At 40.5% G+C, this 12,917-nt stretch overlaps 2 protein-coding genes across 7 annotated transcripts in view; both read left to right on the top strand.

The window, feature by feature from the left end:
• LOC118339390 (FERM, ARHGEF and pleckstrin domain-containing protein 1-like) overlaps window positions 1–7,609 on the top strand; it is a 52,139-nt gene extending 44,530 nt beyond the window's left edge. Inside the window, exons 20-27 of the mRNA XM_035676996.1 lie at window positions 27–95; window positions 579–668; window positions 931–1,013; window positions 1,717–1,829; window positions 2,085–2,248; window positions 4,693–4,800; window positions 6,154–6,305; window positions 6,403–7,609. Coding sequence (XP_035532889.1) covers window positions 27–95; window positions 579–668; window positions 931–1,013; window positions 1,717–1,829; window positions 2,085–2,248; window positions 4,693–4,800; window positions 6,154–6,305; window positions 6,403–6,484 — 861 coding nt within the window. The 3' untranslated portion in view covers window positions 6,485–7,609. The remainder of the gene's footprint in view (window positions 1–26; window positions 96–578; window positions 669–930; window positions 1,014–1,716; window positions 1,830–2,084; window positions 2,249–4,692; window positions 4,801–6,153; window positions 6,306–6,402) is intronic.
• An 884-nt stretch (window positions 7,610–8,493) lies between these two features.
• LOC118338846 (dedicator of cytokinesis protein 9-like) overlaps window positions 8,494–12,917 on the top strand; it is an 80,065-nt gene continuing 75,641 nt past the window's right edge. For 4 of the 6 annotated variants that reach the window (XM_035676261.1, XM_035676255.1, XM_035676254.1 and 1 more), the window contains exon 1: window positions 8,495–8,921. In XM_035676261.1, coding sequence (XP_035532154.1) covers window positions 8,805–8,921 — 117 coding nt within the window. In that variant the 5' untranslated portion in view covers window positions 8,495–8,804. Of the gene's footprint in view, window positions 8,922–12,917 lie in introns of all 6 variants that reach the window. The other 2 variants (XM_035676252.1, XM_035676251.1) reach the window with 1 other exon arrangement.

The following is a 12,917-nucleotide window of genomic DNA, read 5'->3' as shown; positions in this document are numbered from 1 at the left end:
TTTCTCTTTCTCTTTCTCTTCCCCAGGAGTTCATCAGGTTAGGATGCCTCAGCAAACTGTCTGGAAAAGGCCTACAGCAACGAATGTTTTTCCTGGTAACACCCACTTTCTGAGATTAGGTCATATCACTAATCTAATTGTTTAGTTGAGTGATCTCAGTAGAAAAATAATCACGCTTTTATCCTTTCCAGCTATACATTACTCAGATGGTCTTGGCATATAAAAATACCACATGTTGCTCAGAACTTTGACAGTCTTACGGCATGCAAGTGTTTTGCACATGTGTTTGCTTTGTTGTAAATGTAACTTTGATAAACAAGGAATTACAAAATGTAGAAGTATGTATGTAGGGTGGAGCCTCAGGCTTTATATTCACTGTTCATTTCTTTGTGGTCTCTCGATTATCAACATTTTTCTTCCACTATTTTCAGGTTTATAATTTCCCAGCCGTTATGACAAGTTGTTTGTGCTTCCTTAGAATTATGACTCAACAGACTCAACAGCATTTGGTTTGAAAGGCTGTTAATCTCCATTCTCTTTTTCCCTCTTTCTCCCTCTCCCTGCCTCTCTGGCGATAGTTCAACGACGTCATTTTGTACACGAGTCGAGGGATGACGGCGACCAATCAGTTCAAAGTGCACGGGCAGCTGCCGCTCCATGGCATGACAGTAAGCAACACAAAGTGCTTCAAACGGCTGTCACCAGTTTGTCATTACTGCAAATGAGCCGCCTCAAACAGCTGAACTGTAGCTCTTTCAACGTCTGCCCCAACCCACACGCACACACAGGACAACTACACATGTCCTTCTCTCTCACTTCCTTTTCATCATCCCTCCCTCCATCTCTCCCTTTCTGTCTATTTTGGTCCTTGCTGTCCTAGATTCCGCTGCTCTCTAATGTTTTTTCTGTGTCTCCGTGTTCTTCTTCCAGATCAGAGAGAGTGAAGATGAGTGGGGCGTGCCTCACGCCTTCACACTGGTTGGACAGCAGCAGTCGGTGGTGGTGGCAGCAAGGTATAAACGGCGGTTGGCAGTACACAAGACACTTTGTACCTGGACCTAAAATGAACCAAAAGTGGATGTGTGTCCACTAATTTGGATTTGAGAATTCTTACATGAACTCTTGTTAGAGTTCTCACAAATAATGACAAACTTGTAGAAAAACCTGAATATATTCATTATCAGCAAAGCAGTGTAATTTCCACTGAGAATGAGGGAATTGTTCCTCACCCTCACAATGAGCTGTTGCTGTACAGTCTTTGTTTGCCCTGGGCTTTGCCTCTCAGGCTTTATAGAGTCTACTGCCTTATCCTCTGATTGGTGGAGGTTTTGAGTACTGCAAACATAATATGGAAGATTTGTAATCACAGTTGTAATTACAGGAAAAACTAAACAAAAAAAGAACAAATCAAATCATTTAATCTATGTTTTCCATTTACAGTCAATATACCTTAAATTAGGCAGTCCTATGTCCTAAATTTTTAGCATTGCCACTTTATTCTGACAAAAAAGGGAAAAAAACATGAATCTTCCAGTAACATTTTGATGACTCATAAAAGAGCAGATGGTGGCTTGGTGTCTTTTAAGTAAAATTTGGCAGGACACTTGAACTCACATCGATCCAACTTTTGACATTCTTGTTAAATGAACTATTTCTAACCACCAAGCCTTCCTGCTGTGACTAATGGTCGGGATTTGTGTGTGTTTTTCACTCTAGTTCACTAACAGAGATGGAGAAGTGGATGGAGGACATAAAGGGGGCAATAGAGATGGCAAAAACCAGCAATGGGCCTTCATCTGACCTTCTGACCAGCAATCTGACAGACAACAGTAAGTTACTACATGAACATACAGTTGAATAACAAATGTATACTTCAGTTTGTAGTGCTGTCCAACAAAAAGTGAAAAGTAAACTGGATATAGAGCAACTGACTACATTTTGAGTAAAAACCCCACCGACTGAAACCCCATTACACAAGACTGTGTTTTATTTGTGAATGATCTGACATTGTCTGTGTTTTAGCGCCCTTCTCCCCTCATCACCCTGCTCATTGTCTAGCAGTAACAACCTCCTGACTTTCCCAGAATGCCCTGAGGACACCTCGGTGGAAGCAGAGTCTGAGGACGACATAACGGCGTCGCACACCTCGCTGGAGAGGCCCGCCCCTCACCGTGGTAACACCATGGTGCACGTGTGCTGGCACAGGAACACCAGTGTGTCCATGGTGGACTTTAGCATAGCTGTGGAGGTACCAGCCAAACCTCAGCACTCAACCTCAGACCTGCCCCTCCCCTCCTGCCTCACTGTTTTCTTTCTCTGTGTCTGAGTGTCTGCTGTACCTTAATTCACCTTTATTATCTCTCAGTGGGAACAGTATCCTCCTGTGCTGCACTCCATCATCTGAACTATTTCTCACTATTGCGAGCTAATCAACTGAAGTGATTTTATAGCTCATTCTTTTAATTTTTTTATACCTATAATATATATATTATAGAATAAGAAATGGGTAAAAATCAGGTCAGAAAACAGATATTAGAAAGTCTGGGTGAAAAATGCATTTTATAAATGCAATTTGCAATGCTAGCACTCTGTTGTTAAATCGTTCTTTGTGGGGAAAAAATATAATCAGTAGCTCATTCACATTTTCTCCCTATTTTTCTGTTTACTTTCAGTAACAAAGAATTTCTAACCTGTGTTCATTTGGGCAACTTTTGGGCATGTATGGACTTAACATTTAAGTGAAAATATGTTTAAAGGCGCCCCGTGGAGGGTTTTTTTGTAAACAAAAGTTATGTCTACGTTCAGCGTTACTCACCACTTTGCATTATGTGCGTCCTTGAGGTCTACAAGTGCATTCACTTGCTTGTAAAACATTTACAAAGTCGATATTTAAACCTGCAGTGGATAGAAACAAGTTCTAAAAACAACATTGTCGTCACATATTAATTTGAGATGGCAGATAGTTGCTCATTTACTCATCCAGCAGTTTCTGTTCAACTGGTGAATAATTCCAGTATGCACTCTTCTTTTTGCTTTGTTTTTGGCAACTACTATCTCGAAAGGGAAATAATTGTCTCTATAGCTGCTAAATGCTCATTTGATGCATTGTTACAAAAATATCAGTTATAGCAGCTTTAAAATATTTTAAATTAGCCATTCTTTACATACATACACTATTGCATTTTGCGCATTACTGCCACCAGCTGTCAATCAGTGGAATAGCAAGGAACCAAAAGTGCAAATGATGGCTCTTTATGGATTTTGCATTATTGTTGTTTGTTTGTTTACCTGTGTTAAAGATATTTATTTGCTATATTTGCAGCCACAGTGAGGATACTGTTTCCTTCCCGTTTTTGGCTAACAGTTGCCTGCGTGACGTCCTTATCTAAACTCAACACTGTGGCTTTCCTGTGTGGTTCTGTTCTTTTTCTCCTCCCCTGGCACTTGAAATCTCTGATCGTCTATAAATAGAGAGAGAGAGAGCAGTACGTAGATGTGCTAAACGTCCTCATCTCACACTAACAGAACAGATCCTGTTTTGGGACCCTCTACAACTCAGCTGTGCCCTGATCTAGTTCTGCTCTTCCTCTGTAGTTGTAACAACGTCCTTTTCACAGCCTTGCCTGGACACACCGTCGGCCTTCGTGTTTATCCCTGCCACTGCATGCCTGTGTTTCACCTACTCAGTCTCTGTGTTTCTGTCCTTCCCTCCCTGTCTGTTTTTTCTCTCTCTGTCTCTTTCTCTCTTTTCCCCATGCGTCTGTGCGTTCCTCCGTGGTAGAGGACCCTAGTCCAGTCAGTGGGAATAAGGCCCCCCTGGTGGGGCCCCCCAGTGGCCAGGGACCAGTGCCTCTGTCTGTTATCTGCTGGTACCGTGTTCAGAGCCTCTCCTTTAGTGAATCCTGCAGGAGTCTAGAGGTAAAGGAGCCAGGCAGACAGGAGAGGCCCTGTGTATGTGTTTACTTTAACTGCAACATAAGAAGAAAAGTTATAAAGTGCTTTTTAGAAAATACAATGGAATATAAGTTGCTTTTGTGCCTCATATTGTACAAATCAATAACACACTGATTGGTTTTTTTATACAAACAAATTAAATTCATGATAGAAGCACAACAATCATTAAATATAATGTAACAAAGGAGCCAAAAACTGTTGCATGTTGTTCTCAGCTCAGTTCCAGTTTGTAATTACTTTCTCTTTCAAACTATTACAAGATAAAACATTTAAAGTTCTTAGCGACAGTAGATTTACAGTTTATTTGGAGGAAGAAAGTAAGCATAGAACTTAAATAGACAAAGATGGCTATACTCTGTATGTTTGTTACTGTCAACAAATGCCATGAAAAGACCAAAACCAACAATGTGTTAGTCCGTCTCTCAATACTTTCTGACTTCCTGAGCCTGTCTTTGGCATGAAACCCTAAGCCCATTTGTTTTTACTGAAGATATAAAGTACTGCAGTTGAAAATTAGCCACATTTGGCACATTTACAGAAAGGTTGATCAATTTGTGCTGTTTTGAGCTTCTCATGGGTATTTGTTCACAATAAAGTAAATCTAGAATATCATCAGACTTATCCTTTAATTTAATGAATTCTTCATCCACATTTCTAGTCAAAAATCTAAGCGGTGGTCTTAGAATGTGTGTGTATAAAGTTTCAGGTTTTTAATCTTGTTGTTTTTTGTCTTTGTAGAATCAGCTGTCAGGAAACTTACTGAGAAAGTTTAAGAACAGCAACGGCTGGCAGAAGCTCTGGGTGGTCTTCACCAACTTCAGCCTGTTCTTCTATAAATCTCACCAGGTGATGAACATTCAATCTCTGCTTGAACAGTGAACACACTGCAGCCTCTCCCACATTCATTCCCCTCCTCACTCTGCACCAGTCAAAGTATTTACTTTCCTCTGGGCTTAAAAGCATCACAGCTCTGTGTTGAATGTCAAATCTTTGTGCCATTACAGAGGTTTACAGCCTTTCCCATGCCATTTTTCATCTCACTTCTTGCCCTAGAATATGTTTTGTTGGCTATCTTTGGGCTATAGATACTGTGAGTTTTAATGTTCAGAAGCAAGTTTGATTGTTTCAGACAAATAATGTGTAATTGATACAAAACCACTTTTCCTACTTAAAAGAGAGTCATAAGAGTTAAAAACATCTACTTATTAGGAACCAATTACTCCACTGTTTATGAAACCTACCTACAAGGAGTTTTTTAACTTGTTATGAAATAGTCTAAATTTAATTTTGATGACTCTATATAACTTGCATAAGCATACAAGACCATCAGCAAGAAGATTGGCTTTTTCTATGTATTCATAATGTCGGCCACCGGGGTTGGATTAGGTCAGATTCCTCTTGAAATCAATGAAACAAGGCGTTGCAAACACCTCCCCTTTTGTCCACAGGGGCCGCTAGAATCAACAAAAAAAGTTGCTTTTTGTTTGTACCTTTACCTGAAAGAACTAATGTTAAAAAACATTATATTTATGGAACAGTTGTAGTGAAAAACTGAACATGTGTATCACATTTTTTAAGATATTTTAAAATGATTAGATAAACAATTATTCAAATGTATGATTGGAATAACATGTTAATATGGAAGGGAAAAGTGATTTTTGTTTTCTACACCCGGTGATACAAACAAAGAGAAAGAAAATCAATACATACATACCCATACGTATGTGTAAGTATTAATATGTACATGCATAAATTCATACGTCTGTACTAATACGACAAAAGAATTAAAGTTTTAAAAAATCTGTAATTTTATAGATAATAAACCAGTGGTTCCCAACGTTATTGGCTTTTAGACTAAATCAGTGTGTAATTACGGCTGTTTTCAGATGTTTGTGAGTTTTTTGCAGCTCCACCAAAGAGACTTTTCCCCTCTAAACTTCTAAAATGGTTTCATTATAAAAAACTGTTCAGGCTCAAAGTAATTTTGTGATTATTCCAGGCTTATTTTGTCACTATTACTTAAGTAAAGCATCTGAAAACTTCGTCCACCGTTGGCTATGTTGCTTGGTTTTCTGCTGTTGTTTGGGAGTAATTGCCTTTTTTTTATTATCTGTTTGAGGTTGTTTTTTTTGTTTTTTTGTAACTATTTACTGACCAAAATAAATTTTAATTTAGTGTCAATTTCTTATTTTTTCTAAGGATGATTATCCACTGGCCAGCCTTCCTCTGCTGGGTTACTCAGTCACCATCCCCTCAGAGTCTGAAAACATCCACAAGGACTACGTCTTCAAACTGCATTTCAAGTCCCACGTGTACTACTTCCGATCGGAGAGTGAATACACATTTGAGAGGTACAGACTGTGTGCACATTCACTATAATATATTTGCAGTTTTGTTGAGTCCTGGATGTCAGAGGATTGATTAAAAAGATCCTGTCTCTGCCCGCAGGTGGATGGAGGTCATCCGCAGTGCCACGGTGCCTTCCAGTGGCGCTCGTGTGCTGAACAACAAAGAGTCCCATCCTCATTGAGTTGACTCACCTGCCCTTCCTGTCCCCCTGGACTTTCTGCTTTTCTTTTCTACACATATCTGGGACATTTGTACATGTGTCCATGCACATTTGGTGCTTTTTAATGCTTTAATGGTGACATGTCCGCTGGTTTAGACTGCATCAGAGACTGCATTTTTTGGCATTTTTACTCTCAACTCTGAAACCTCTTTTTAAGGATGTCATTTTATACTGTTTTCTAATGGTCTGAACCACTTCCTATCTTTCTGGTTTTACATTTTGTCATTGGTTGTTTCTACAGCAGGAACATGTTGATATAGATACCCAGCATTCTTTCTTAGATGGTTAAACTATCACTGCATTGTCATAACGTTTTTGTCTACTTTTTCATTTTATTGAAAACTGCTGCTTTGAAAATGTCCTGCAACTTCAGTGCCAAACTGGTTTATATCAATGACCTGGACTTTTTAATGCTATTTTGTTACACTGGGGATGAGGAGTGTCTCCTATACTGCATACCATGAAATTTTAAATCATGTAAAACAGGCCACCCTTTAACGGTCAATGCTCTGTTCACACCTGGACCAGCACAATGTGTTCTTGTTAAAAAAAAAAAAAAAGGTGATGAAAATATGAAATTATTTTGTTGTATTATTGACATAAGCCTGGCATTGATCACAATGTGGCCAGGGGTAGCCGCCATCACAGATTAATGCCATTTCCAGTAAAGTAAATATTCTATTTGCTATTATCTTTGTTGTATGAATACGTCTCAGACTATTTTGCTTTTTTTTTTTTTAATTAACTGAAGTTCCCCTTCCGCTGTATGAGAAAATGTGAGACATGTTCATAATCATTGAATTATGAAAGTGAGTGTAATTGAAAGCTTTAAAGAATTATGTGTGAAACAAAATAGAAACTTTCAGTTCCAAGCGCCGTTTCCCTCACTGAACTAGGCTGCCTCCTGTATACAGATACCAGATCTTTTTATGGGTCTCAATGAATGGGAATATGCATTTGACAGGGTTTTGCAGTGAAGTAAATGAAACGGAAAAAACTCAGTTCTGCTTTGAATTGCAGCGTTTTTCCAGACAACAGAGAGCTCTTTGGAAATGAAAGCAATAAAAAAGAAAACGTATTCAAACTCAGATTTGTGTTACTTGTGTTTTTGTTTAAGCTGGAGAGGCAGGAGTGAATGTGTACATTTACTGGGACAGTACTTCAGTGTATTTACAGCTGTGACCTACAGATGGCATCATTGATCAAGATGTTTGGTTCAGTGAAGCCATAACCGCAGTGTAATGTATGTTAGTGTAGAGTAATACAGCTCTACACTAATATACAGACTTAGCAAAATGTGTATCCAGCACTGCTTGTGTGTATACAGACCTCAGCCTCATTTAAGACAAAGTCTGAAAGTCATATTCAACATCTATTTTTGAAATATTGAAAAAAATATGTGTATGAAACAACAGCAAAACATTTGAATAGTGTGTTTTAGGCTCCACATCCTCTCACTGAACCAATCTGCTGCCTCTAAAGATCTTCTAAAGAGTGTGTGGAGAAAAAAAAGCTGACCCTTCTCCGTCCTGTCTCTTCAAAAGTACCTCTTCTCACCAAAGAACCCACTTAAAATGAGATAAAAACTAATTAAAGTTGTTGTAATTAAAAGCAAAAAAGTCTTAGTCATAAATCTAATCTGATCTCTTGTAATAGAACAATGTCAGTGAACTAGTTTATGCTCTATATTAACCCACTTCTATCTTTGTAAGTGTGCTCTAGTCTCAGTTAAAAACCATGTGTTTATTCGGATGCCACCAGGGACAAATGTAGTAACACAAGTTTTCCACAGTTGTGCTTTTGTAGTAATAGGAAAATATTGATTCAGCCATCCATTGTATACGCTTGCAGTCCAAAGTCCAGGCCCAGCAGCTCACAGCAGCAGCAGCAGCCTGCGGTGGGCAGGCCTTTAAGCCGGTAAGGGGAGGAGTGCGCCGGAGAGGCAACCAGATTATACACCTCCTGTCTGCTGCTGGACGGCCAATGAGACACTTCTCAGGAGGATACTTTATTATGACAACAATAAATCCGAAGGAAGAAGGCAGAGCGCCACAGTAACGCAACGCACGTTGACTTTTAAAAGCGATAATAAAAGTATGAGATCGAGAGGTTGGGAATGAATCAGCCAAGCCACACCACAGCATGACCCAGCTTCAGACTCGTGGTGCGCACTAGCGGGGATCGGAGCAACGGAGAAACCGGTGATGATTTTCCTCTAAAACTTCGCAGATATATCCAACAGTGGATTTGAACGGTCTTTGATGCAAAGTGGGGCTCAACGATGAATACACCAGCGCACCCGGAGACCCGGAGATTTACGCGGGGTCTGGGTAAACCTGGCACGGCGGCTGAACTCAGGCAAAGTGTCTCTGAGGTAGTGAGGACGTCCGTGCTGGTTGTAAGTACACACCTAAACTCCTTTCTCCTCCTCCTCCTCCTCCTCCTACTGCTCCTCTTCCTCCTTAATACCACCTCGGGCAGTGTCATTGTGGCTGTTTTAGTTTTCTTTCTGGGTGGAAAAAAAAACAAAAACTACATGTCATGTTATGAATGCGTGACCCTGACCTACAGATGTGGGAAAGACAGTGGGAGAGAGTGATCTAGTGTGAATGAAAGAAGGCGTGTGTCTGTGACATAGTGATGGATAAAGGGAGGGCGAGTTTGCATAATAGCACAATATAGAAAGCAGTGGTTTTAAAATTGGGGTCCAGGGACCAACAGGGGATCCTTGAGTGGGTTGTATGGGGTCTCCAACTAAATAAGGAAGAGAATATTATAACTTTTATCACATTTTATTGGAAGTTGGAACAGCAAGAGCAGAAAGTGTTTTATTGATTGTAATACTATGAAGACTGCATTATCCTTAAACCTAAAAATAAAAAATAAAAAATATATGTACTTGGAGGCGATACCTCAAGACCAAATCCTCTCAGATTGATGGTCTAATGTGCATCTATTGTGGGGGCCCTTGACATGAAACAGTTTGAGGACCCCTGGCTCACATTTAATGTCCCTGTGAGCGCTGATAAATTTGCCGCAAAGTTTTTAAAATCATTCATCTTCAGCTGACTTTGGATCAGCCGGGTGAGAGCACATGTGGGCTTTCAGGGTGGGAAAGTATGGAGTGAGTGACTCTGAACTACAAATGTGAGAGAGGGAAGAGAGAGGTTATGTTTGTGTGACAGAGAAATAAAGGGAGGAATGAAGAGATTATGTCAATTTTTAGATGGGCTCTTTTTCGTTTGATGGCACATTAACTTCACTTTGTGAGCTTTGTGAGAATGTTCTTGAACAACCTCACTTTCAGTCTGGTTTGTTCCATTTCTTCTGAGTGTCTCGTTTCCTAAAGAGTCTGTAAAGAATCAGTGCCTGATTAAGGTGTCTTGTACTTGGTGTCAATGAGGGCATCGGTTTCATAGGGATGCACTGAGATGACACAATACCTCCTTACAAGGGAAAGCATGTGGCTTCAATTTCATGCCTCAGACACATATAAAGTGTCCAGTGACAGTGACATAATGCTGAATTTGACCGTCCACCGTGGAACATCTGGGCGACGAGGACCTGCAGTATACCTCCTCGGTATCAGTTTTCCACAGAACTCAGGAGGAAAAAGGAGTCGGCCCTTTTGTTGTGATCTAGTGCGTTGGGCGCTCCGTCTGATTGTTCCAGCTTTCCTGGAAGAAGTTGCTAGGTAACAGAAACGGACACCGTCCAGGCTCTCTGTCAGGGAAATGGAATCCTGAGTCAGGATCCCAGACATCCAACCACACCTTCGTATTATTTATTCATTCTCACTCTGGTGCACTGCCAGAGACGCCTGAGGGAGGAGAGCAGAAATGGATACAAGTATGCATGTTGGGAAATCAACATGTTTTAAGAGGAATGAACTAACTTGAAGGATCTCTGCGTGGGACTTTTGTTTTTGTATTAGTATCAGCAGGCATCCAGTTCATTTGTTGTTAAACTTTTTGGGCAGATATGTGCAGGGGCGGGTTTAGAAACGATTGAATGGGCGGTCGGACTGGGGCACATTTTTAAAAAAGGGGGGGCACATTTGTAAAAGGAGTAAAAGTGTGTTAAGATTCACATTTAAAGCCCAGGTTCTTGGCAATAGTTACACTAATTAAGTGTAATAAATGAACATCAAATAAACAACTTTAAATATTTTAATATGAAATAATATCAATAATAAACAGCTATTTGTTACTCCAAATAACCTAAAGCCATGGACTGACTCTGGCCTCTGGACATAAACATGTAAAGCATTGCCCACCCTTTCTACGTAGGAGCTAGACACCCAGACTGGCTTTGTGTCTTTCTCTAGTCGTCGGGGCCTTTTTGTAGTTGTGTGTCTTTTCGTGACATTTTTTTGATTTCTGAAGTTGTTTTGTGTGTTTTTGTTGTCATTTTGTGGATTTTTATGGGTTTTTTGTGTCACTTTCCGTCTCTTCATAGTTGCTTGATTGACTTTCCAAGGAGAAATGTTAACAGTCACTTCATACAGAGGTTCTGGTCCATGGGGCCTTGAGTCTGTTCCCCGGAAGCGGCGTTCAGTAATCCGCAATCAGTAATCCTCCGTGGAACTAATAACCTTATAGCCATACGGTCACTTGATGCCTAAGGTGGGCACCAAGTGAACGTATGGCTGTGTTTTTGAGTTCAAGTGTTTGCTGAAGCTTCTCAGTGGGACAAGAATGTGACCGTACACAAGACGGCTGTCCACGCAGCTTATAATGAATTCCTCCATGAAACATGTAAATACCACAGCAGGAATAGAGGGATCTGTTCCAGAGACATAAAGAGGGGATTGTAGCTCTTCCCATTCTGATTGTTGTTTCAGCTTGAAACACAAATTTGTCTCTCCTTTTGAATGCACAGAAACACATTGCTTCATTTAGGATATAACATACAGCGTAGTAAATACACACATACCTAATGGTCGCACAGCAATTTCTCAACTCTTGTTTTAGAGTCAAGTGCACTGTGCTGCTCTCTCAACAATTTGTGTGCATTTTCGTGAAGCCACACACTGGCCAGAGCCTCTTTGTTTATTGTTGGAATGGAGAGCAGAGAGACTTGTAATAGGCCAGAGCCCTCAGCTGAGCCATCCCTCTGTTTCTTCACACTTTAGGCATGCTGAGGACACTATTAGGTCCATGATGGCTGTCATCAGCTTTGAATTTGTGGTGCTGGTGATGCACTTCGATACAACACAGGACACTGCCTTTCCAACTTGGCTTCATGTGGAATTACAACAGGAACTGTGGAGTGTGTGAAGAGTTTTGTATAACCGTCTGCAGCGCAGAACAGCATGTAAATGTCATTAATGTATCGGCAGATGTGTATATAACAAATCAATGGCAGTTCGAAATGTTTAGTGAGTGTATACAGTGTATGGCACAGCTGGGGGGGCAGTTGTGTAATTGTAATCAATAGTTCTAACTGCCTGCCACCTAATAGTGATATACTCAGATCCTCAGTGTTCCTGTTGTGTGCCTGACCCGAGGGAGCTGTACACCAGATGGGTGTCATTATGGAGGAGTGATGCCATTAGCCGCCCATGGCCTATACACACACAACTGACTCACTGTGCAGCCAGAAGGGAAAAGTGGATGTTTTACATGTGTGCTGCTAAAAAGAACATTAAGATATTGACAACCATCAACAGAGCACACATGTTGCTGCTTAGCCTCGTTGTCAGGCATTAAACATCGTGGACAAAGTCCCATCTGCAAGCTAAATTGCTCTGACAAGCTTCTCTGCATCTCTTGCCGGTCTTTGTGCCAGTCAAAATGGCCGATGGGAAATTTAGATGCTTCTTAATTAGTTTGGCAGGTGGACAGCATTTCCTGTTTCAGCTGATTCTATTCTGCATCCGCATCAGCAAGCAGACTCATCGTCCCTTGATGCATATAATTGCCCCATCTCTCGTCTCTTACAATATCTTCTTACTTGTGCCACTTCTTCCTGCATCATGTAACAGGTTATATTTTACAGCCTGTGTTTGCTTAAGTCAAACATTTCTAGTAATGAGCTGCTGCTGCAATGCACAGAAGATGCATTTGGTGAGGTCGCTACACAAACTGTGGCCTCTCCTTCAGTTCCATGTGATAAAAGACAAAACTCTCTACTTTCGTCAGCCCTTTTAATCTAATCGGCCCTACATGCACACCTCCACTTGCAAGGTTTGTAAATTTACTCACCAAGATGTGTGTATCACAGGAATACCTCAAGTGGGTGTGTATTTTGCAGTACGTGTGTCAGGGAATTTTTTCCGACAGAACATGTCCTTCTTTGATTGTTCGCAAAGTCATGTCATGTCATGTTGTGAAGCCAGATTTGTTATTCATAACGCTCACCAAAATATGTGCTTAGCTGTACAAGGTGGAAA

Source organism: Morone saxatilis, unplaced genomic scaffold (genome assembly GCF_004916995.1).
Source record: "Morone saxatilis isolate NCDOM2014 unplaced genomic scaffold, NCSU_SB_2.0 Contig5, whole genome shotgun sequence".
Taxonomy (NCBI): Eukaryota; Metazoa; Chordata; class Actinopteri; family Moronidae; genus Morone; species Morone saxatilis.
The sequence above is the reverse complement of the archived record's forward strand: the minus strand, read 5'-3'. Positions and strand labels throughout refer to the sequence as shown.